Below are 25,207 nucleotides of genomic sequence, written 5' to 3' on the forward strand. Positions count from 1 at the left end.
AATCCAGTGTCAGAGACATACTAGTGTACGATCCTAGGCAAGGATTTTGTGTACCTCAGTTTCCTCATCTTTAAAATGGGGGGAATGATACCTCCCAGATAGTTGTGAGGATCAAATGATTGTAAAGCACTTAGCACATTTCCAGGCACATAAGTGTGACTTAATACTCTCCCCTTCCTTCTTGGTCCACAGTCTACACCATATGATAATGATATTACATTTGTGACAGCACAGTGTTAGCTATTATTTCCTCTCTTCATCCATTTGCCCCATCAACCATATGTGTAAGACACCCCCAGCCCTCCTCATCTGTGAAATGACTGAACAGCAATTATTAGGAAACTTTATCTCAAGCCTGAATTTACCCTTTTACAACTTCCATTCATTTTTGTGCCTTGGGAGCACTACAACAATGCTAATTCCCCTTCCATGTGCCAGCCCCGTTACGTTCTCGAAGCTAGTGGCTGGCTCCCCACTCTGAAATCTCCTGGGCCTCCCACCAATCCTCCTAGAGCTTTATCTCAAGGTCACTTTCCCAGATATCCTCCAGCCTGTCCATTTCCCACTGGCTGCTGCCATCATGTCAACCTCCTAAAGAGCAATGGGACCAACTCAAGTTCTGTCCAAGACTTTATAGGGCAGGAAATCCTGTTATGACTTCATCTAGCAATACCATGTATGACTATGTACTAGAAATATTGTGCAAGTTACCTAGAGTTGAAGATTTGTAGGTGATGGTGAGGGCATTGTACAGATGGAGACAAGGGATTCCTGGGTAATAATCAGGAGAAGGTAAAAGTAGCAGGCCATGGGGCCATGGCTGGGTATTGGGCCAGTGTCACTAAAATAGGGAATACATGACAAGAATTGTGGGTACCTTGGTTCAATTTGATTTGCTATGTGCCCTGTTGAATAAGTCGATCTTTTGGGATCTTTGTTTCTTCATCTATGAAATGAAAGAGTTGGACCAAATAACCTCTGGATTGCCTTTAGCTATGATGATGATAGAATGCAGGGCACTGAACTGAGCCGGGAGCACATGGACTCCAAGCACTTTGCCCGTGAAACTCTGGGCTGGTGGTTCTAAAAGTGCAGATCCCCAGGGATCGCCAGATTCCTTTGAGGGAGTCTGTGTGATTGAAATGATTTCCATAATAACATTAAGACATTATTCACCTATTAAAATATTCTTCCCTTTGACATGAGGCCAGATATTTTCCATTCTATTTCAACCAAAACAACGTCTCACAATAGATTAAATGCAGAAGCAGATATGAGAAATCAGATGTTTTCTATTAAGGCAGTCATTCAAGAGATTTGGAAAAAAATAGAGAAAGCGATGTCAATCTTCTCACTATTTTGGGGGGAATATATTTTTCATAAAACATATTTATACTAATGTATAATAAATTTGTTTTTATTTTTAAATGGATTAACAAATGAATATTTTCAAATATGAGTTTTAATTCCTAAATTTAAGTTGATATAGCCCTCATCAACAAAAGCTTTTGGGGGTCTCAATCATTTTTAAAGGTGTAAATGGCTTCCAGAGGTGGAAGGTACACAAATGGTTTAGAACATGCATATTTTCAGGGTTAATTAATTATGCTGACTTTGTATCTTTTTCCTTCCTTCCCTTTTTCTCCCTTTCTCCCTTTTTCTCCCTTCTTCTCTTCCTCTCCTCTCCCTTCCCTTTCCTCTCCTCTCCCTTTTCCTCTCCCTTCCCCTTTCCCTTTCCCTTCCCTTTCCTTTCTTTTCTTTTTTTCTTCCATCTCTTTATTTGTTAAAAAAAAGTATTATTTGTTATACGGGCTGACTTTCTTGGAGAAAAGTAAGGAAGAATACTGGAAGAACCTATAGTGATTTTTTTAAAAAAATAGATAGCTGAACATTTATTCTTTTTTAAAAGTAAGATTATGAAAATGTCCTAAGACCAAGACGTTTGAAAACTGCTACCCTAGGAAAAAACCCTTAATGGCTCTATGTCTCAGTTTTCCCATTTCTAAAAGGAAAGCAAGCATTAATTCAGTGACTTCTAAGTCCTCTCTAGCTCAAAATCTATAATCTCAAAACAACTAAGGGGTTAAGGACAGGTAATAGAGTGGAGAGAACACTGGCTCGGGAATCAGAAAATTTGAGTTCAAATCTTTAGTCTGATGCTTGTTGTGTAACCTGGGCAAGTCTCTTAATCTCTGCCTCAGTTTCCTCAACTGGAAAAGAGACATACCTTGCAGGGTTGTTATGAGGCTCACAAGAGATATTTATCAAGTACTTAGCACAGTGCCTCATTCTTTCCTCCTTCCTGACCAAACAAAAAAGGAGCCTTAAGAGATCTCCCTGCCCTTTGTTTTATAAAATCTCTCCTGACGTGGAAAATTCTCAAAAAAGGATCTTTTTCCAGGGCAGTAGGTGGAAAACAGGAGAATAACACATAAACACATTTGGATGAGAATCCTGGTTCCCTGACTTAGCAGTTGTGTGATCCCCCCCACACACCTTGAGCTTTCTTGCCCCCTTTGCAAAATGGAACTGATTCTACAGGATCCCTAGTGGCTTCAAAGACTGGGTCCTGTGAGAAAATCCTCTATGATCTTTCAAGGGCCGGAGAGATGGGCGTCTTTACTGAATTACAGTCTAGTCCTTCCTTGGGACCCTCAGCAAGGGGATAAAGAAGGAATTCTAGTCATGAGAGAGTCCAGGGCCACCCTAAGTCTAGCTCTTTTATAAAAATGGAGCAAGGATCCCTTGCTCTGATCTTAATCGTGTTTGCATAGAGTTTTCCATAAAAAAGACTCTTCTACCTTGAAATACCAAATATATCCCTAGAAGGGGCAGCATCCCACAGAGCAAATCAGCCTAAAAGAAAGGCACCAGAGGGAAAAGAAGCTGACCCATCAGAGAGTCAATAAATAAAAGCTTTACTATTTATGAACAAAACTTTTCTTCCAATAGTTAATTTACTGAAGAAATGAAATAATTAATTTACCACTGAAAGGTACTTTCAAGGTCATCTAGTCCAACCCTTTCATTTTACAGATAAGTAAACTGAGGCCCAGAAAGGAAAATTGATTTGCTTAAGAATAGATAGGTAGGAAATAGCAGAGCCAAATTAATTTGAACTCAGGACCTCTGTCTCCAGAAGCATTCCTATTTTTATTGTAACACAACAGTAGGGATCTTGGAAGTCATATAGTCCTAGCATCTCCAACTATATCTGGGAAATGAAGGGCCAGAGAGATAAACTGACTTATTGAAAAGTTATTGAAAGTTATATAAATAGAAGCCTTAATTCTAGTGCTTTCTCTATCTTGATCATTCCAATTTGAACTGCATATCATTTGCTTGTACAGAATCATTTCATATTGTCTCTCCCATTAGATTGAATTTTTGAGAATAGGAACTGTCTTACTTTTCTTTGTACATCCAGTACTTGGCCCATAGTTGGAGCTTAATCCTTGCTGTTGCTGTTGTGGCCTCCATTCTTGAAGAGCATCATGGGACTAGGGAGGTGATGCCTTAACGTGCAAGTGAAGTGTATTTAAGTGATGGAGGGCTATACAAGTCACCTGCCTCTTTTTCTCCTCCAGAGCCACGTGGGTCCAATGGCAAGATAAAGCTCAGGATGACTGGAGATGGCCCCAGATGCAGGCTTAATAAATATTTATTGAATGACTGACTGGATATGTCTATTAAAGAGCACTAGGCCAAATCCTTCATTTTAGAGATAATAAAATTGAGGTATAAGGAGAAGCGACTTTTCTGAGGTCATTTATACAGTAAATATCAGAGCAAAGATTTGACTCCAGGCCCAGCTGTTTTATTCATGCTACATTGGCTAGAGATCTGGTCTTGGAGTAGGAAAAATTTGGGTGCAAGTCTCACCTCTGACCAAAACTTACTATGTGTGACTGAGCAATTCCCTTTATTCTTGTAAAACAGCAGGGTGATTCCCTAGCTAGAGCGTTTGGCTGGTTGTTGTCCTTCGTGTTCAAAGAGCACCAAAATGATATCACCGTGTTGGGATCAAGAGACTAACAATAATAAAAATATTAACCAGCACTTCTATAGCTACTTCAAGTTTTGCAAAGTCTCTTACACAGAATATCTTATTTAATTTTTGTAATAATCTTGTGAAGTAGCTAATAGTATTTCCACTTTCCATTTGTCCATTTTCCCAATTTTCCATATTCCTATTGTCCGGTTTGAGAAAGGTTAAGCCGATGGCCAAGAGCCAATGTATCTAAGGAAGGAATTGTCTTTGAAACCCTTATAAAGCTCAAAGTTGGAAATAAGCTGCCAGTCCAAATAGAGAGAATCTCAATAGCGGGACTCCCCCCCCCTCCTTTAAATTACCATCTCGACCAAAAAGTGATAGTGAGCTATTTATTATCATCATCACCATAGTCTTCATCGCTGCCATCAAAATCACTATCATCCCTATCATCTTCATCCTTAAAGTGCTGTATTTTTTTAAGTTGTCGATGATTCTTAATTTCCTTAACAACCAGCATTTTCAGGGTTCTACACACACAGAAGCTACTTTGCAGGGAGTTTCAGAACTCTCCCATTTCTTTTTCTATGGGTATCCTGGAGAGAGAATTTACCAAATCAATCTCCCTCTTTCTCCCTGAGAAAGCCAGAGCTGGGAGTCGGTCTGGTTTGAGTAATAAGGGCTGGCCTTCCACAGGGCTGCTTTCAGATTTGGTCTTTTCTCTGCAGAATTGGGGGGTGGAGTGGGGGAAGGGCTGGAAGACTTCTGGAATCCCAGTTATTTCATCAGATAGCCTAATGAGTTAAGCAGAACCAAGAGCATTTGAAGGCAGATGAACTTTGCCATTCCTCTGTCAGTCCTTACAAAGGGAGGGGAATTCCAAGCCCAGAAGAAAGGGCTCTTTGTACAGGACTGTATCTGGTCATTAGCTCCAGCCCAAGGATTCCAGTTTACATTTTAATCCGAATACCTATTAATAGACCTCTTATTTCAGCCCCCAGAGAACGGCTTCCAAAGCCGAGGCTCTCCACAATGAAACTGGCCTTCTGTTTCTCTGGATTCCAATAAAAGAAAGTGGCCGCTCAGTATCCATCTCATCAGACAAACAGAGAGCACTCATACTAAGGTCCTGGTCTGGGGTGCCACAGGCACTCCTCTGGGGCTGATCTCCATCTTCCTTCCTGTCTATGTCAAGGTGGGATCTCCATCTTCCTTCCTGTCTATGTCAAGGTGGGAAGTTTGTTGCTGTTAGAGTCCACACAGTAAAAGCCAAATTCTGTTTTATAACTTTATCAGACGGGGCCAGGTAGTCCTTAGTTAAAACAAGGGAATGCAGCAGGAAGGCCTGATTCTGGGAAAAGCCATCAATAAACCCAGTGGAGCTTCTAAGGATGGGCCGGAGAGGTGCTGGGGCAAGAGCACTCCCTTTGGAATCAGAAGACCTAGATTCCAATCCTTACTACTGAATAACCTCCTGTCCCCTTTAGGATCAAATCTTCTGTTTAGCCTTCAAGGCCCTTCACACTCCTTACACATCACTGCTCCCACCTACTCTGGCTTTCAATGATGGGTTCCCCGCCATTTCTCACAAGCGATGTGGAACTCTGCCCTCATCTTCCCCTTTTGGTTTCCCTCTGAAGTCTCGGCAAATTCAGCAAGAAGCCCTTCCTGGCCTCCTGGATCTTAGAGCTTTCCCTCCCTTATGATCCCCAATTTACTCTGTATACATGTTATTTTTATATAGTTGTCTCTCCATTAGACTGAGATTTTCCAGAGCAGGGATGGGTTCTTGTTTCCTTATCTTCCCGGGCCTTAGCACACTTCCTGGCATGCAGTAGGTGTTTAATAAAGACTTGTAGACTTGAAACTCAGCTCCATTTTTCAGTTCTAGACCCAGCCTCAATCATTGGGTCTTTTGATCACCAATCCTCAGTTCCAGGAAGCCTTGAGGAACAGAATCTCACCAGGGGAGTCATTCTCTCCTTACAGTTAATGGGAACTGGATGGTGAGACATTAAAGGCTCTCATGTCACTACACACTTTCTTTCTTCAAGGAACTTATTGTGTGGGATCTCCTATGTAGGACTGCAAGAAGCTGGAAGGCAGAGATCATTCAGGCCTTTTATGGGGGCTCTGCTTATTTTGGGGTGTCCGGAGTGTGAGGACTTGCGATTTTATTAATGAATCCCTAACTCAGTGCCTTCTCTCTAATCCCATGCTGCTTTAGTTCCAATGTTCACCAATTTATGGGGAAAGCAAAGAAACAAAATGGGAAACTCAGACATGAAGATTTCTAAGGGGAAAATAAAATAACAAAAGCTGTCTGTCCTTGACCTCACGCAGCTTAGCTTGGGGCATTCAGGTTAGGGAAAAGAGTATGAGGGACTGGCAGAATGTACACAGATAAAGAAACAGAAAATATATCCAAGATAAAGAACCCATGACAACCACAAAAAACTATCTTCAGTATGTGGAAGAAGCAACAGAGGATAGTGGAAAGAATGGTTGAATAGAAGTCAGAGGCCTTCATTTCAAATCCTGGCTCCCTCATACTTCCTCCCTGTGCAGCATTATCACTGAAAATTGTCATAATCTTGAGCCTCAGTATCCACATTAGGGCCAAATAGCTGTTATAGTCCCTTCCAAATCTAGAATTTAGAAGAATTTCTATGGAGATATGTTAAGAAAATCAAAACTTTGGATAGAGCACTAGCCCTGAAGTCAGGAGACCTGAGTTCAAATCTAGCCTCAGATACTTCCTAGATGTGTGACCCTAGGAAAGAAAGAAAGAAAGAAAAAGAAAGAAAGAAAGAAAAGAAAGAAGAGAAAGAAAGAAAAAGAAGAAAGAAAGAAAAAGAAGAAAGAAAGAGAGAAAGAAAGAGAGAAAGAAAGAAAAGAAAGAAAAAGAAGAAAGAAAGAAAGAGAGAAAGAAAGAAAAGAAAGAAAAAGAAGAAAGAAAGAAAAAGAAGAAAGAAAGAGAGAAAGGAAGAAAGAAAGAAAGAAAGAAATAAAGAAGAAAGAAAAGAAAAGAAAAGAAAAGAAAAGAAAAGAAAAGAAAAGAAAAGAAAAGAAAAGAAAAGAAAAGAAAAGAAAAGAAAAGAAAAGAAAAGAAAAACAAAATTTAAAGGTTGTTGACAGAGGCACAAAAATCCTCCTATCCCACTGACCCTGAGGTGGAGTTGGGTTAATTAATCAGGAGGTCAGGGCTTTCCCTCTCCCAGTGATTTACCAGTGATGTCAGCATGCATCTGCACAAAGAGGGGATTCTTGCTGAGACCCCCACAGAGAAACAAGGTGCTGATTGAGTGGCCGGCCGCCTCCATCGTCTCCAGAATGTGACGTGTGCCGAGCTGAAAGGAGAACCAGAGGTGAACATCACTTCTGAGAGAAAAGCAAAAAAAAAAAAAAAATTCCCAAATGTCCACACACATTTTAACGCAATATTTGGGGGCACACGGGGTCCGAGGGAACCAAGGGAGTGAATTCACAAATGAAATTTGTGAATTGTGAAATTTGTGAAAAGAAACACATTCAGTGAAATGGAGAATGTCAGGGGTGAAACAGAACCCAGAAGGTAAAAGAAGGGAAGGACCTGAGAACTCCTAATGGAAATGGGAGAACTGGGAGAGGCTTTAGAACAGGGAATGTCAGAGCTGGGGGGAGGGAGTGTCAAGTCTGGGAGGGTCCAGAGATCATATCATTCCATCCTCTCATTTGATAAATAGAGACCAAAGAGCATGAGAAGCTTAAAGGTAACATGACATCCCTTTGAAAGGAAAAGGTTCATTATGGAGAACATAAGTACCATTAAGAGCAGATCAGTTGGGGCTTTCGACACTGCCCCTGAGCAGAAATGTGAACTTCAGCATCTCATTTTTGGAGGCCCCAGATACCAAGAGCAGCGTCTGACCAGAGTTTCCAGGGCCACGACCTATGTAAAGGGAAGCCTGGCCAACCTGCAGAAAGCTAAGCTTATTGGCTGACGGATTTTGAGATTAAACCAACTTTTGACAGTTTGGGGGGTCTGTGTGGCCAGCTTTATTCTGAAACAGTCATCCTTTCCACATTGCAAATCTCCCCATCACAGTTTCAATATATTGTGGTTAGCACAAGAAATTAAATGGGAATTTGGGGGGGAGTTTGGTAGAAGCCACAGATGACACTTGAAGGGCAGCAGACTCTACAGAGCCTGAAACCAACTACTTAACCCAGATTTTACAATAAGGTGCTGTAAACACTCCCTAAAAGAAAAAAGGAAAAAAAACAAAACAAAACAAAACAAAATGAAACAGATTTCCCTGGTACAAAGGGAGGGAAGGGCCAAAAACTGTATGCAAAATTTCCAAATCATAGTGGGGATAGAAGGTGGTGGGGTGCCACGCCTCTGACCCTGCTTTGATGGGGAAGGGTTACCTGTAGCTGTGATTTCAACATAGGGGGGACTTTCATTTCTTTGCATTTCATTATTGTTGCAATATTTGTATTTTACCCATGAAGTTTGTGATCCATCTAATCCAATGTGGTGCTTGTTAAGATCGATATATTTTTCAATGTCCTAATGACTTTCATTTTTTCTCCTCTTTACTGGACACCAACCCTGCATTGGAGCCCACAATCATACTAAATGATAGTCTGAACCAACTCTTCTTTTTTCCTAATCTCAATCACATCTTGATTTCCTTCTTCCCTCTCTCTCTTCCTCCCTCCCTGCTTTCCTTCCTTCCTTCCTTCCTCCCTCCCTTCCTCTCTTCCTTCCTTCCTCCCTTCTTTCTTCCCTCCCTCCCTTTCTTCCTTCCCTCCCTCTCTCTCTCCTTCCCTTCTTTTCTTCCTCCTTCCTTCCATCACTCCTTGTTTCCCTCTATCCTTTCTTTCTTTCTCCCTCCTTCCTTCCCTGAGTCCTTTCCTCCTCCTTCCTCCCTCCCTCCCTTCCTCCCTCCCTCCCTCCCTCCCTTCCTTCCTTCCTTCCTTCCTTCCTTCCTTCCTTCCTTCGTTCCTTCCTTCCTTCCTTCCTTCCTTCCTTCCTTCCTTCCTTCCTTCCTTCCTTCCTTCCTTCCTTCCTTCCCTCCCTCCCTCCCTCCCTCCCTCCCTCCCTCCCTCCTTCCTTCCTTCCTTCCTTCCTTCCTTCCTTCCTTCCTTCCTTCCTTCCTTCCTTCCTTCCTTCCTTCCTTCTTTCCTTCCTTTCTTCCTTCCTTCCTTCTCTTCTTCCTTCCTTCCTTCTTCCTTCTCTGCACCACAAACTAGGAATATTTAAGCTCCTATGTGAATATGGATTATTGTATTCATTGCTCTCAGTTTTGGCCACAGACAGTCTGGCATATAATACGTGTTGGCTAATTGCTTCCCAAACTTCCCAACAAAAGCAATGCATCTAGACTGAAACATGCCGGAATCAAAGCTGACCATCTCTCTCCCCAAACCCTTCTCCTCTTCCAGACATCGCTGTTGCTGTTGAGAGGGCCACTAACTCAGTCACCCAGGCTCAAAGTCATGGTTTCTTTCCCTACTTCTGGGAAAGAATCCTGTTCCCCCTCTTCAGTCTGTTCTGGAATCTGGTGCCGCCATGATCACTCTTATGTGCCCCTGCTTTTCCCCTCCACAGCCTCCGCTGTTCCTAGTTTAACCCCTTATTACCTGACACCAAGACCTTTGTAATGGCCTCCAAATTGGACTCCCTGCCTCAGATTGCTCCCATCCAACCTCTACACTCCTGACAAAGAACTTTTCCTAAAGTGGGGACTTGAAGCAGAAAGTGGGCACTCTACTGCTCAATACACTCTTGTGGTTCCTTATCCCCTCTGGGATCAAATGTATCATTTAACATTCTCCACAACCTGACCCTTTTAGCCTTTCTAGTATTCTTGTACCTCCCCTCTATACATTCTAGTATGTGTGCATGTATATATGGATGCACAAATGCATGGAAATAGATGTATCACCTAGGTGCATAATACATGTGTAAATATATGTGCACATAAATACATACATGTGTATACTTAAAAAAAAATCTCTCTGCTTCAAAAAGCTTAAATTCTAAAGGGAGAGCTGCTGGTTTGCCTTTCCTTCTCCAATGGGCAATCAGCGACTTAAGTGACTTGCCCAAGTCACACGATTAGGCAGCCTCAAGGCTAGATTTGAAATCTGGAGCTCTATCCACTGAGCCATCAGCTGCTTCTGGGGAGAGACCACATATAAACAACTAGGTACCAACAAGAAACAGATAAAGACAAGTATAAGGATTGGGATAGTGATAAAGATGTAAATATAAGTTCTCGAGGCAGCTTGGTCTAGAATCAGGAAGATCTGAATTCAAATCTGGTCTCAGAGACTTAGCTGTATGGCTCTAGGTGAGGCACTTCACTCTGCTCAGTTTCCTCATCTGTAAAATGAGCTGGAGAAGGAATGGCAATCCGTCCCAGTACTTCTGCCAAGAAAAGCCCAAATGGGACCATGGAGAGTGACAGCACCACTGAAATGACTGAACAGTGACAAATGCATGTACCTCGTTATTCAGATGCCCTTTAGAATGTAATCTCCTTGAAGGAAGGAAGGATTTTTATCTTTTTGTATCCTCAGTACTTAGCATGGCTGGGAAGCCTGGTCCATAGGTCAAGGGGAATGGTGACTTTGACGATACTTCCCCAGCCTCAGACCTTTGTACTGAGTTTATCTTTACTCCTCCTTCAAAAACCTCCAACTTCCTTCAAAGTGAATCTTCAGGCTCATTGCTACCCAAGGCCTTTCTTGGTTCCCCACCCCCAGACATTAATATAATTTTATACACACTTCCATGTTCTCATTTCTTAATTCTTTAGAACATATTGGATCTTTTTAAGGGAAAAGACTCAATTTTGAATGCTTTGCTTCTAGAACAGCCTGAAATATATGGCGCTTAATAAAGGGCCCCGAACCGCCATCTGAAGATTCATCTCTCATCATGGTGAGAAGTCTGTGGCTGAGTCTAATTGTAGGCTGGAATTCCCGTTCTCCTTCAAGCCTCACAGCTCCAAGCCCATAATATCCCTCCTCCTCCTCCCTAAATGTCCCAACAAAGGCAATTGTGGGAAAATTGTTGCGTGTTTACCTGCCTGGAAGAAATGTTTTAATCAGGGAAAAAATTTAAATTAAAAGTAATCTATTCCACTGTAGAAAAAAAAAAACAACTTAATTTAATCCCATCATGAAGAAAATGCAAATCTAGAGGCTTCAGATGCAAATTATATATATTTTTTTCTTTTAAAAGGTTTACTGCTGAAAAGAAAACTATAGATTACCAGCCTATGGACAAAAGCTATTGTTTGAGGAGATTTTCAATTAAGCATGGTTTAATTTTTTTTTTCTTTAAACTTGAAGGGTTCCATACAATTCCATGTACCTTTAATTATATTCCTCATTCATTACAGTCCTATCCCTACAGAATACTAACAGCCCAATCGCTGATACTGTCCAAAGGGGGAATTTGTTCGATTTCAACTTGTCAACAATAACTCCGCGCTGGCTCATTGTTCTCGGCTGCTGAAGCAGAATGTTCTTTTACTCCATTTTACCATCCTGGGAAATGTATCTGTTATCTACATGCTTCATTAAAACCATCATCATTTTGCTTAAAGGTCAGCACACACAGATACTTTTTCCAAAAGGAATGGTACTCACCGTAATTCAAATTACTCTATAATAAAGTCCTATCTAAAAGCCTTTCTCTTAAAAGCCTCCCTACAATGATATTTTAAAGGTCATTAAGACAATGGTTAGCCTAAATACGAAAGTTGTTAATACCCCTATGTGCCACTTATGATAAGCACATTAAGTATACAATTGATTTTCAGAGTGTGGGGGACTTGGAAAAACAAAGCTGGTTCTTTTTCCGACATTCACTCCACTGCATTGATAAAGCTCTAGGGCTCCTCTTGTAATATTCTTCCAGAAAGATTAATTATGAGACATTCTAGTTCTGGATTGCTGGTTTTTCTCTTGGCCAGAGCAATGGAAAAAACTGTTTTTAAAATGTTATGTCAGGGGCAGCTAGGTGGTATAGTGGATAGAGTACTAGCCTTGAAGTCAGGAGGACCTGAGTTCAAATCTGGCCTCAGACACTTAACACTTCCTGGCTGTCACTTAACCCTAATTGCCTCAGCCAAAAACAAAAAAACAAACAAACAAAAATTAAAATGTTATGTTAAAAAATTTAAAAGAAGACTTAACATTTTCCTTTCACATGCCTTCTCCATGTACAGCTCAAGGATAAAATCATGACATGTGATAGAAAGAGTTGGAACTCCTCAGCGGTCTATATTCTCCACTTCCAATGTGAGGGGGAGTTCATTTGAAAAGAACTAGTCGTTCATTCAGAAGAGATCAGAGGGTTTTAATGGAATTGTAAAGCTGATGTTGGTCAGTGGTGTGATAGGGCTTCCAAAAGGCTAGTAGAGACAGGTTGTCTGAGAATGTAGAGTGATGACATGGTTGTATTCTGTTGGACTTGATGGGCTTTAAGGACCCTTCCCACCGAGTTTAATCGAGGGACTAACTTGATGCTTCAAGGAGGTACAATCATTGCTGACTGGTGCCAGTGCTCAAGGATGCTGGGGGAGCCTTCCTCCAGACATGTGTAATGGAAGGTCCTGCCCTCTATTTCAAAGCAACCAAGGATTCTGTGACTGTTTTCTGCCTAACCGCTCCATGAGGACACGGAGTCTTTGATTTTCTTCGTTGCTGGAATCTCAATTGTGAGAAGAGCGTTTGTAGCTACTTCTGGAAGATTGAGCCCACTCTGCCAGGGCCAAGCTGTAGAAGGAAAAGTATGTGTGTCATTTTGGGGGTTTACGTTCCTGTACTTTATATTGTTCTATCTTTTCCATAAATATCCCTTCAGGGGTACAAATCTTAATTGATGCCAGTGGTTAATTGAGGCAAAATCATTGGTTGAACAGAAGGAATTGAGAGGTCATACTAAATGTGTCTTTTTCTTTCTTAGTGACAAGGTATAAGGACAATTTTCTGAGGTCAGAAGAAGATGGCGCTTCTCTGAGGGCTTAGAGAAGGTCTTGTCTGTGGTGGGGCCGCCATTCAGGTCTTTTTGCCCTCTTTGATTCAAGGCTTTATGTGATCTCAAAAAAGATCAAAAGAACCTGGGAAAGAGCCGACCCGATCTGTTTGACCTAGCTGTGCAGTAGAATTTGTATGGCAGCCAGATCACAGAGTACTATAAGCAAGTGGGTAACTGGTCTGACTTCCATATTGGACCTGGAAGTGATTTCAACTGTGGGAAGAATATTTTACATTTACAGCTGTCACTGTCTGTTTGAACCCATTTTTCCCAGGCCAAGCTGCAGATGGAAGGATTTGCCCCATTTTGGTTGTATGTTACAATATTTGGGATCTTCTTGTTTTTTAAAAATCAATATCTCTGGAAAAAATGATATTGATGTATGATATTGTGGAAAAACTGATTGGTTCAACTGAAAGGTGCTAATCAATATGGGGATAGTAAAGTGATTGATATTTCCAGGGAACAAACTGGATGGAGGCTTGCCCACTGATCCTGGAGGTAGCCCTAGATCTAGGAGGGGAAGATGAAGCTCACCATTCTCTGGGGACTCAATTTGACAATGGGATGGAGAGTCAGGAAAAGGGTTACTAGTATCTTATATACCTGATAAATATACCCACCCTTGGCAGATACAGAACAGAGAGTAGAATCAACTCTGATATTATTTGTATTATCTTGAACAAGGCATTTGACCTAACTGGGCCTCCATTTCATTATTTGTAAAATGAGGAGATTAGACTCAATGGTCTCTGAGGTGACTTCCTGTCTAAATCTGTGATTCTATTATTCCATCACGATTTCCCTGGGCCAAAGTGTCTTCATCTATAAAATGAAGACTTTGAGACTTGATGGCCTTTGAGAAGTCTTATTCCTCTAGATTTGTGATTGATTTTATCTGTGATCAAGTCATATATTTATCTTTTTTTTGTCTTTTTGACAGGAGGCTTTGTGGGAGCATTTTCTGTTTTAGCTTGTATTTTCATGACCAAGTGATTGCTTTGACTTATTAATTATACTAATTAACCCCATCATAGTTAAGTGAAATAAAATCAAACAAGTTATTTGAATGATTTCACTAGTCAGGGACCATATCCATCTCTGGATGATATCTTAAAGTACTAAAGTAATATGAATGAATAGGTACTTAATAAATATTACATGATAATGAAGGAAAATGTAAAAGGGCACCCAATTCAAAGGCTGAAGATGAAGATTCAAATCCTGTTTTTGAGGGGCCATAGGCAGATCATTAAATCTCTCTGAGACTAAGTCAAACTACAACTTTGAACTTGTGTTTTGGAAAAACAATATATTGATAACCTTATTTCAATAGAATTAGTTTCCCTTGTAATGCTACATATTTTATTTTATGCTCTTAAAAACATTTTGAGGAGGAGTCCATAGAATTCATCAGACTGCCAAAGGGTTCCAGCACCCAAAAAAGGGATGATTAACTCCCTGAACTAGGCAAACTCTAAAGTCTTTTCAAGCTCAAAAAGTCTATTATTCCATATATCATAAAGCTACTTTATTTTAAATTATCAATTGCCCCTAATCAATCAGTCACCAAGTATGGACCAAGCAAGGTTCTAGAGATATCAGCTTCCTTGAGAACCTTGCTTGGCCCATGCTTGGTGACTGGTTAATTAGGGGCAATTGATAATTAAACTTAACTGAGCATTTACTTAATTAATATTAAATGTTAAATTCAAGGACATCAACTCTAACAAGAGGAAACAGGAACTCTTCCCAAAGAATCTGCATTCTCTTGGGGAGAAAGCGCTAAGCCTTCACATGTCTATGGTTTTAAACTTCAACACTATGGAAACAGTGGGAGTGTAATTATATCTGTCTTGTCTACACTTCTGACAGCAAGCAGTGCTCACAGAGTACACAGTCTGACTTTACCTTTACCTGACAGAAATGCAGAAAATAAGTCAGATCGACATTCCAGAATAGCATTTATTTTGGGGTGCTGGAACCCTTTGGCAATCTGATGAATTCTACAGGCTCCTCCTCAAAATAATGTTTTTAAAAGCAGAAAATAAAATGTGTGACATTACAAGGGAAATTAATTCTATTGAAATAAGGTTATCAAAATATTATAGCAAATGACTGCTCAAAGTTGATGTCCTTGCACTTATATGGCGTAATTGGCAGAATAGGAAAGGATTTTTGTGAGTCCGTTACTCTGGGTGGACAAGATGTTAGAAGTCTTATTGGTGAGCACCTGCTTTATTGAGAATCTCTTTTCCTAGAACACAAGATAATGTGTGTGAGGGAGCGCCGCCACCGGATCAAGCACCTTCGGAAGTCATCAATAGGATTTAAGTGAAATCTTACTCCTTTCTTGCTAGGGAGGCAATGGGTGTGTGAGCCTGATATTTTTGGACATGGATAATGTGAGAATTTGTTTTGCTGCATTTAAGTGTTTATAATTAGGATTTTCTTATGATAGGAAAAAATACATGTTAGCACAATGGGAGGGAGAGATATTGAATCCTTTTTTTTGTTGTTGTTGTTGTTGTTAAAGTGATATGTAGATACTTACAGCAATGGCTTGGATGGTGGCGAGGTAGAGAAGAGCAAGATCATCAAGGCTCTGAGACAGTCTCAATCCTGTGACCTGTGTGGGGAGGGAGGGAGGGAGGGAGGGAGGGAGGGAGAGAGAAAGAGAGAGAGAGAGAGAGAGAGAGAGAGAGAGAGAGAGAGAGAGAGAGAGAGAGAGAGAGAGAGAGAGAGAGAGAGAAAAGAGAGAAAAGAGAGAAATAGAGAGAGAAAATGAGAGAAAGAGAGAGAAAGAGAGAAAAAAGGAGAGAAAGAGAGAAAGAGAGAGAAAGAGAGAGAGAAAGAGAAAAGGAGAGAGAGAGAAAGGGAAAAGGAGAGAAAGAGAGAGAGAAAAGGAGAGAAAGAGAGAAAAGGAGAGAGAGAAAAGAGAAATAGAGAGAGAAAATGAGAGAAAGAGAGAGAAAGAGAGAAAAAAGGAGAGAAAGAGAGAGAAAGAGAGAGAGAGAGAAAAGGAGAGAAAGAGAAAGAGAAAAGGAGAGAAAGAGAGAGAGAAAGGGAAAAGGAGAGAAAGAGAGAGAGAAAAGGAGAGAAAGAGAGAGAAAAGGAGAGAGAGAGAAAGAGAGAGAGAAAAGAGAAAAGAGAGAAATAGAGAGAGAAAGAAAAAAGGAGAGAAAGAGAGAAAGAGAGAGAAAAGGAGAAAAAGAGAGAGAAAGAGAAAAGGAGAGAAAGGGAAAAGGAGAGAAAGAGAGAGAGAAAGAGAGAGAAAAGGAGAGAGAGAGAGAGAGAGAGAGAGAGAGAGAGAGAGAGAGAGAGAGAGAGAGAGAGAGAGAGAGAGAGAGAACAAATTTACAAATGTGGTGAGGGGATATTTCCCATGAAAGTCATTCAGGCACATTTTTTGGATGTAATGAGTTCAAATCCTTTCTGTATAAATCAGATGAGAACCTGTAACTTAAGTCCTTTTTTGCTTGATAAATAGAGGGATGGAGGTACAGTATGCCCAAAATGAGACAGAGAGGGAAACACACTAACCAACCCACCAGTGGAAGGGCAACAAGCACATCTCTCATAGTGTGTTTTTTATACACCCATGTAAGAATATTCATTGATGCAAGGTGCATTTCCCAAGGCGCATCTGTGGAATCTAAGTTAATAGTTATAATATGAGCTAACACTTACTTATATGCCACTTTAAGATTTGTAAGATTTATTTCTTGTATTTCAGCCTCACAACAATCCTGTTAGGAAGACACTGCAGGAGTAATTTCCCCCATCTGATGGATGAGGAAAACATGGTTTAGAGAATTTATATGAGTCGTTCAATCATAGTTTTATCATGGGAGAGAATCTTAGAGAACATCCAGCCTAATATCTCTTCTTTTTCAACTGAGAAATGAAAGACTCTGAAATTCTAAAATGATGATGATGGTGCAAAGCAAAGAACACCCTAGCTTCAGACACTGCCTTAGCTGTATGAGCCTGGCAGATCATTTAACCTTGTTTCCCTCAGTTTCCTCATTTGTAAAATGAGCTGGCGAAGGAAATGGCAAATCACTCCAGTGGTTCTGTCAAGAAAACCCCAAATGGGTTCAGCAAGAGTCAGCCATGATAGAAATCGACTAAACAACAAAGATCTGGTTCAAATCGTATGCTTTTACTATTTGTGTGATCTCAGGAAAAGCATGACTTCTCTTTGATCCTCAGATTTCTCACTTGAGAACCTCAGTTTCCTTTTCTGTAAATTGGGGATAATATGTGTAACATCCTTCATGTAGGTTGTTAGGAGAAAAACTGTACATAGGTGAACTATCCTTATCATCTTATCCTGGAATTCTTAACTTAGGGTCTATTTCCTTTACACACACACACACACACACACACACACACACACACACACACGCACACACACACACACACATATATTTAATAACTGATTTTAATATAATTGGTTTCCTTTGCAATACTATTATTTTATGTGTTTAAAAACAGGCAGTTAGGTGGATCACTAGAGAGATCACTAGATCTGAATTCAAAGTTGGCAACAGACACACACTGGGTAATTCTGGTCAAATCACTTCACCTCCATCTGCCTCAGTTTCTTCATCAGTATAATGGGTATAATAGCTCCTTCCTCCTAGAGTTATCAGAAGGATCAAATGAGATAACATTTGTAAAGTGCTTTGTAAACCTTAAAGAGACAGTGACTATTGGGAGGAGGAAGATCCAGAATGCACAAAAAAAAAAAAAAAAAAAAAGTTTAGAAGCCCCATTCCCAGTTTAGGGTCTCTTCCTACTCTGACATTTTGTGATTCTAAAGGACCTTTTTGTTCAGCCCTTTCATCTCACAGATGAAAGAACTGAACTCCAGGAAGAAAAAAAAATGAACTTGTGCATTCACAGTCATGGGGCTTATCCCCTAAGTTTCTGGGCCCCTGGATCACTGATTTCTATTTAAGATCCTCTAAGATATGCTCTAATTAATCAACTTTCAGATCTCTCCCAGATCTAACTCTATGGATCTGTGACTTGAAGGATGAAGACTGGGACTCTTTTTATCACTTAGATTATGAGTTCATCAGCTCATCAATTTAAAGCTGGAAGATGTGAGACCATGTAATCCAGTGTTCTCATTTTACAGATAAGGAAACCGAGATCCCTAGAGCTGCTTGCTCAAGGTTAGACAGGTAATCAATGCCAGAGTCAGAATCTTAACCCAGTGCTTTACTCCCGGGAAGACACCATCACCAGGCTCCTACACTTTTCTCTTGGGACTCTTCTCACTTGGTTATAAGCCCAGGAACCTGTTAAATGTAAAAATGTTCACACTCAGTTCTTACCTCTTCCCCATTCCTCTGAGAATGTTCTGCTAAAACTTGTTTTTTGGAGACCAATTGTTAGGTTTTTAAAACCACAAGTCCAAATGAGGCTGGAGCCACCTCACGTAGAAGGTATCATCTTACTGAATATTAGCTGGGCCTCTTCCCTGCATCATTTCCTCTCCTAAGCTTTCCTTCAGATCTCAAAACACACCCAGAGGCTTCAAAAAAAAAGTGAGTCTGAGCTTCTCAGTAATATTACCAGGTACATAAAATGTGACTTGCTGATTAATGTCAATTTTGAAAACTAAACATTTTACGATTAACAACATCCACAACACAAATAACTAAACTCAGTAAGATTTGGCTTTGAAAAACTAATTTCAGGGCAAATAGAATCACGACATTTTCTGTCCCGTCTCTCCAAATCTCCATGAGAGGTCTTTCCCAAGGCATTCTCGTTTACTTTCCCACATATTTTCATAGTTCTTTCTGTGTTCCCCATTCTGCTGGTTCTGCCATTTCCCCTTTGCATTATTTTATAAAGGCCTACCCCAATTTCTTTGTACTCCTATCCCTGTCTTTTGTTTAACTGTTAAAGAATTCCATTTCACTGAGTAAAGATTTATAAATGCAGGTGAGACAGAATGTGATGGTACCTCAAAGCGGGACTCAGAGCCAGACAGACCCGGATTTTCCATGGCCTGATCATGTTACCCTGGCAAGATGTAGACTCTGACTGTGGGAGGAATTTCTCTAAGAGACTGATGAAAGAGAAACAGAGAGAGGTAGAGACAGAGAGACAGAGACAGGAAAGATGAGAAAAAACTTTTAGGTTTCCAAAGGACCTTATCTGATTGATTGCATTTGAGCCCCACCACAACCCTAAGAATTGGGTAACATTATAATGATCCAATTTTTAAAAAATGAAAAAAAAAAGTAAGATAAGTTAATTAAGTTGTTCAGGATCACAGGATCAATGAATATCATAGGAATGAACCAAGTCTGGTGATGAAGAATGTTGATTAGGAGTTTACATTTTACCTCAGAGGTAATAGAGAACCACTAGAGGTTATTGATTGAGAGGGAGGATTGGGATTTAGGAAACCCTTTGGCAAGGATGTGGAGAATGAATGGCCTGTAGGGAAAAGCGATCGATCAGTTACTAGAGAAGTGACACATGATGAGGACTTGATGTTGATTGGGTAGAGAAAGAGATGAGGGTCAGAGCCATTGTCAAGCCCAAAACCACAAAATTTGGAGAGTAGATCAGCTGAGGGACCATGAGAAGTCAAGGATGACATGGACATTTCAAACTTGATTGACAAGGAGTGTGATGGCCAGCTCAACAGCAACAGAAGCTTGGAGCTGGGGAGGGCTGAGGTGGAAAGAAGATGGTGATGGATATGTAGATTTTGAGTCTGGGCCGACCATTTGGAAATATCCAATAGGTTACTGGTGGTGCAGTACCAGAACTCAGGGGGAAATAAAAGCTATTATACAAATCTGGAAATCAGAGAGAGAGAGAGAGACAGAGAGACAGAGAGACAGAGAGACAGAGAGAGAGAGACAGAGAGAGAGAGAGAGACAGAGAGAGAGAGACAGAGAGACAGAGAGACAGAGAGACAGAGAGAGACAGAGACAGAGAGAGAGAGAGAGACAGAGAGAGACAGAGAGACAGAGAGAGACAGAGAGACAGAGACAGAGAGAGAGAGAGAGAGAGAGAGAGAGAGAGAGATGATTATTGAACTTTTTTTGTTTGATTGGGAGCTGATTAGATCATTGAGATAGAGTATATAGAGAAAAGAAAATAATCCAGCCTTAAGGGATACTAAAATTAGAGAACATAAAAGGAAAAAGATCAAGTAAATGAGAATGAGAAATTGCCAAGTGGAAGGACCAAGAGGGGACATCATCATCATTCATATCTACTTGTTCAGTTGTTTATAAGTCTCTGACTCTTTATAATTCCATTTAGGCTTTTCTTGATAAGAGAGTCTGGAGTAATTTACTATTTCCTTCTCCAACTCATTTTATAAATGAAAAAACTGAGGCAGATTGGGTAAAGAGACTTGGCCAGGACTACACAACTAGTAAGCCTTTGAGCCTGGATTAGAACTCAGGTTCTCCTGATTTCAGTCCAGGTGTTTTATCTACTGCACTACCTGATTGCTAACGTTAGATTTTTTTAAACTCAGGATTCTATGCTTTGTTCTTTGCTGCCTTTCTTAATTTCAGATGTATTGTATCTTCCCAGGAGAATCTAAGATCCCTGGAGCTAGAGATATTTTTCTTTGTCTTGGTTTTGCCATAACAATCAATGCTTTCATCAACAAAACAACCAATAAATGCATATTGATCCTTTATAATAAATATTGGTTGAATCATTTGAAATCCTATTATTTTTGCAACTCATTATACTCACAAACTCTTCAAGAGTCTCACTTGTGGCTTTGTAAGTTTATACTAAGTTTGCTGTTATGGCTTTCCCCCAGTCCCAGAGTGTCATGCATTTTGGTCCATCAAAACCTCTGTAAAAAATTCCTGGCTGGAGTAGACAATGCTGGGGCCCTCCACTGCAGCTAGCAGCAAGCCCACCTCCTGCTCTGCCCACTCCCCCTCATTCCCACAGGCCAGAGAGACAGGCAGCCCTCCATGTGTCATCGGAGGCTCACTTCCTATCCCCCAAAGTGGGCCATTTCTGATTCACCCTTTTTTGCCGGTTTTCCCATCATGAATCAGCTTCACTGGAATTTAAAGTCTGACCACTTCCCACCTGTACAGTCTTCCTTTTGAAGACTTAGCTCTTGTTCAAACTTCTCCAGGAAACGTCCCAGCCGCGCAGCTGACAGTGTCTCCCCCTCTCTAAGGTTACCTTCCATTTACTCTGCATAGATCTATGGATTTATTTATGGACATGCTGTCTCCTCACCCCTCCCTTAGAATGGAATTTCCTTTCGGGCAAGAATTTGTCTACTTTTGCCTTTTTCTCACTAGCACTTAGTGACTGACACATGTTGAGTTTTTTTCTTTTCAGTCATATCTGACTCCTATGTGATCCTCTTTAACATTTTCTTGGCAGCGATGTCATTTCCTTCTCCAGATCATTTTACAGATGAGGAAACTGAGGCAAACAGAATCACAAGACTTGTCCAGGGCCATACAGCTAATAGGTGTCTCAGGTCAGATTTGAATTTAAGAAGATGAATCCTCCTGACTCCAGGCCCAGCCTGTGCTACCTAATGTCACTTAACAACTGCTTCTACTTATTAAATGTTTGCTGATTGACTAATTGATCATCACTCCAATAATTATCAAATCATCTGAATGAAGCACAATTTGATTTTCTCTATAATAGTCTATGGACCCTTGCTTTCTTTTTATTATCATTATTATAATATGTATATGGGGGAGAATGGGATAAATGGAGATTACCAGTTACTTAAAGGAACTCTCAGAGTGGAAACGTTTTCTAAGATCATAGAACAAACACGACATAATGGATAGAAGACATGCCCTGGGCTTCAAGAAGACCTGGATTCAAGTACTGACAATCCTTTCTACATGGATCATTTTCCTTGTAACTTCTTTTGGTCACACTTTTCATTTGCAAAATCGAGGACTGGGTTAGATTAGGGCTTCTTGAGTTTTTTATTTTGATGAATGTATTTGAATATGATTAGTTTCCCTTGTAATTCCATGTATTTTATTTTACGTATTTGAAATCCTGTTTCTGAGAAGGGATCCACAGCTTTATTAGAACTGTCCTGGGGACCATGAACATACTCTGAAGTGTGGTGCAAGTGAACTTTGAATCCCTGAAAGGGGAGCTGAAATCCTGGGTCTAAGATCAGAGGATGTCACAAAACCTTCTCACGGCCTCCATTTCTTCATCTACAAAAACAGGAAGCTTGAGCAAGAAGACTTCTAAGCGTTTTTAAAGTTCTAGATCCATGGCTGTAGATCCTGGGTATTTATGAGAGGATACATGGTGGTCTGGTCAAAAAAAAAAAAAGGATTGGGCTGAAGCTCAGAGGCCCTGAGTCTAAATCCCACCAGAGTGCTCTCAGGCAAGTCTGTTCCCTTCTATAGGCCTTACTTTCCTGATCTGACCCAGAAGGTCACTGAACGGGATGACCTCTGGCTCTTGGAGGCTTTCTCTGTCTTCCAAAAGGATTGCTTTAGTGATGCAGGGCCAGATCTTGAAGCCTCACACCCAACCCTCAATCCTTAGCTGTGGAACCCTGAGTAAGCCCCTTCCCTTCTCCTAGACTCAATTTCCTTCTCTGTAACAAGAGGGAGTTATTCCAGATGACCCTCATCATGTCCCTTGTATTTTATATGCCCATGTTTACTTTAAAACCTATATCCCACGGTCACTGAGAGGCTCTATATCCCAGAACTCCGAGCCCTTGCCTCTCACCATCTCCCTTCCTCTCTTCCCCATTACTTTTCATCAGCATCTACAGGCTGGGTCACTCCTGGTGAATGTCCCTGACTTATGGACCAGGTTGGCATCCAGCTGTGCTGAGGGAGATGGCACTAATGACATGGCACTGCCTGGGAATGGGGTGGAAAACCCCACTTTTAGAAAACCTCGAAGATATTGCAAGAGAAAAATAATCACGAAAGAAAGGGGCCTTGGGATTTTCAGCAAGTCGGCCTCTGGGAGAATCGGCACTTGCAAGGGTCAGAAACAAGCTGTCGGGGTTCTGGTTTTGGCTCAGAAACACTTTGATTTTTCATCAGATCTCAGAAGTGGGAAACAATAAAGGCGCGCCAACCATTAACGGGGATACTGCTCTGCTCCACTTCTACTCCGAATGTCATCCCTTCCAATTTCCTCACCCTCTCGTCCAGCCCTGCCCTTTTGCACCAACGTAGGGAAATACTCACCATGCCCTTCAGTGTCAAGTCGGCTAAGGGAGATCGGTTGCCATGGAAATCTGGCCAAACATGTAAATCAACAGTGAGGAAACCCACAGGCAGAGACTTCTTAATGGAATCCAGGTGACTATTCAAATATGTATAGATGCTTTGGGATCTGGAAGACAAAAGTCCATTTTTTTTTCTTGGCCATGGGTGTGGAAACATCAGCAGTTCATTGAGCAGAGAATATTTCAATTTCTATGTGAAATGCAGGGATATGATCAGAGACCTCGCCCAAAACGGAGGATGGCACAAGTCGGAACCTAAGTCAGTAGGAAATTACTGCACATGACCTCTGGAAAGCCGGGAAAGTGGACGAGAAAATGTCTGAACACTGGGTTTGGGATGTAGAAGGTAGGGGAGGAGGGGAGTTAGAGGGTGGGGAGGTATGGTAGGAATGAACAAATGAGAAAGTGAAAAAGAAGCAATTTATTAGATGCTAATAAATGAATAAATGAATGAATGAATAAAACGAGCTAAGCCTGGGGATATAAAGAAAAAAGATCAGATCAGCCATTCTCTCAGGAAACTCCGTTCTATTGGAGGAAATCACAAATATAGGCAGTTTCAGTTGCAAGTCGGATAGAAAGGTGTCATGGTTCTTAGGGTGAACAACAAAGCTGAAGCACCTTTTGTCAGAGGAAGAGCACGGTATGGGAAGTTAGAAATGACGAATAATCCATTTTAAAGTTGGAAAAGGTTTCAGAGACCATCTAAGTCCCACCTGATGAAGAATTCTGTTTCCAGCATTCCCTCCCTGGAGAGAGAGAGGCCTCCTTTCACAAGAGAGTGAACATTGGAGTTGGAACACCTGGTTTCAAATCCTGCCTGTTTGAGTGACCTTGGACACGTCCCTTCCCCAATGAACAAGATAAATTCCCCAGACCTCAGTTTCTTCATCTGCAACATGTAGCATTTAGAGTAGATGGTTTCTGATGTCCCTCCCACCTCTCAAACTCTCAAACATCAAGTAGAAAACAGAAATGATCTCAGGAAGCCAATGAATCCAACCTTCTCCCCATTTTACAAATGGGGAAACAGTGGATAGGAAAAGTTAAATGATTTACTTATCCTAGGTCATAGACATGGTAAAAATCAGAGACAGAATTTGAAATCAGGTGTCCAAACCCCCAAGTTTACCTTATTTCATCCATACCACTGCCTAAAAGTCTGATGAAGGGAGAGACTCCCAACGTGTAGGGGCACTATTTCCATGACACTATTGTTTATTTTCCATTTACCCAAAGTCTTCTTTTCCAGACAAAACAACTCCAGTCCCTCCAACCTAGACTAACAGGTCATACTCTTTCTTCACTGTCCCAGCCCAACTCCTTGCTCTTTGTTGGACATTTCAAGAGCTCTGAATGCACTGAAATCGGAAACTAACTTTGGACTGGCCAGAACTATGTGCCTTTGGAAAAACCGCTTCACTTTTTTCTGGACCTCAATGATCTCATCTGCAAAATGGGATATATGATCCCCATGCCCCTTTCCAGCTTTGATCTTGTATGCCTCTTTTTAAAATTTTCTTTGTAGCTTAACACAATGCTTGGCACACAGTCACTTTAATAAGTTTTTGTTGGGTTGATATGTTAGATTGGTTGATTGGTCAATTTCTATAGCTCATGTTTATCTTGGGTTTTAAGGGTACAAAGCAAATTTTCCCAACAGACATTGTAAAACCAGCACACTCTCATTTTTGCCCATTTTGGTTTTGGGGATAATGTGAGGCAGGTTAGACTCTTTCCAACTCTGAAAAGTGAAGATTCTGTAACTGGGAAGCTGAGGCACAGAAAGATTCAGGAAATTATTCATAGTTACTCAGCTAATAAATGGGAGATGGACCTAAATTTGGACTTTGTGACTCAATTTCCCTTGCCCTTTATGGTACTGCTTCGACAACTATGCTATAATTTT

The 25,207-nt window shown here is 40.8% G+C and overlaps 1 protein-coding gene across 4 annotated transcripts in view; it reads right to left on the reverse strand.

Annotated features, from left to right (window-relative positions):
• FGGY (FGGY carbohydrate kinase domain containing) overlaps positions 1-25,207 on the reverse strand; it is a 517,954-nt gene that overhangs the window by 90,155 nt on the left and 402,592 nt on the right. For all 4 annotated transcript variants that reach the window (XM_074265798.1, XM_074265799.1, XM_074265800.1 and 1 more), the window contains 3 exons: positions 23,258-23,405; positions 15,589-15,663; positions 7,221-7,341 (listed from right to left, as the gene is read on the reverse strand). In XM_074265798.1, coding sequence (XP_074121899.1) covers positions 7,221-7,341; positions 15,589-15,663; positions 23,258-23,405 — 344 coding nt within the window. The remainder of the gene's footprint in view (positions 1-7,220; positions 7,342-15,588; positions 15,664-23,257; positions 23,406-25,207) is intronic.

This window comes from Sminthopsis crassicaudata, chromosome 4 (genome assembly GCF_048593235.1).
Source record: "Sminthopsis crassicaudata isolate SCR6 chromosome 4, ASM4859323v1, whole genome shotgun sequence".
NCBI classification, from domain to species: Eukaryota; Metazoa; Chordata; class Mammalia; order Dasyuromorphia; family Dasyuridae; genus Sminthopsis; species Sminthopsis crassicaudata.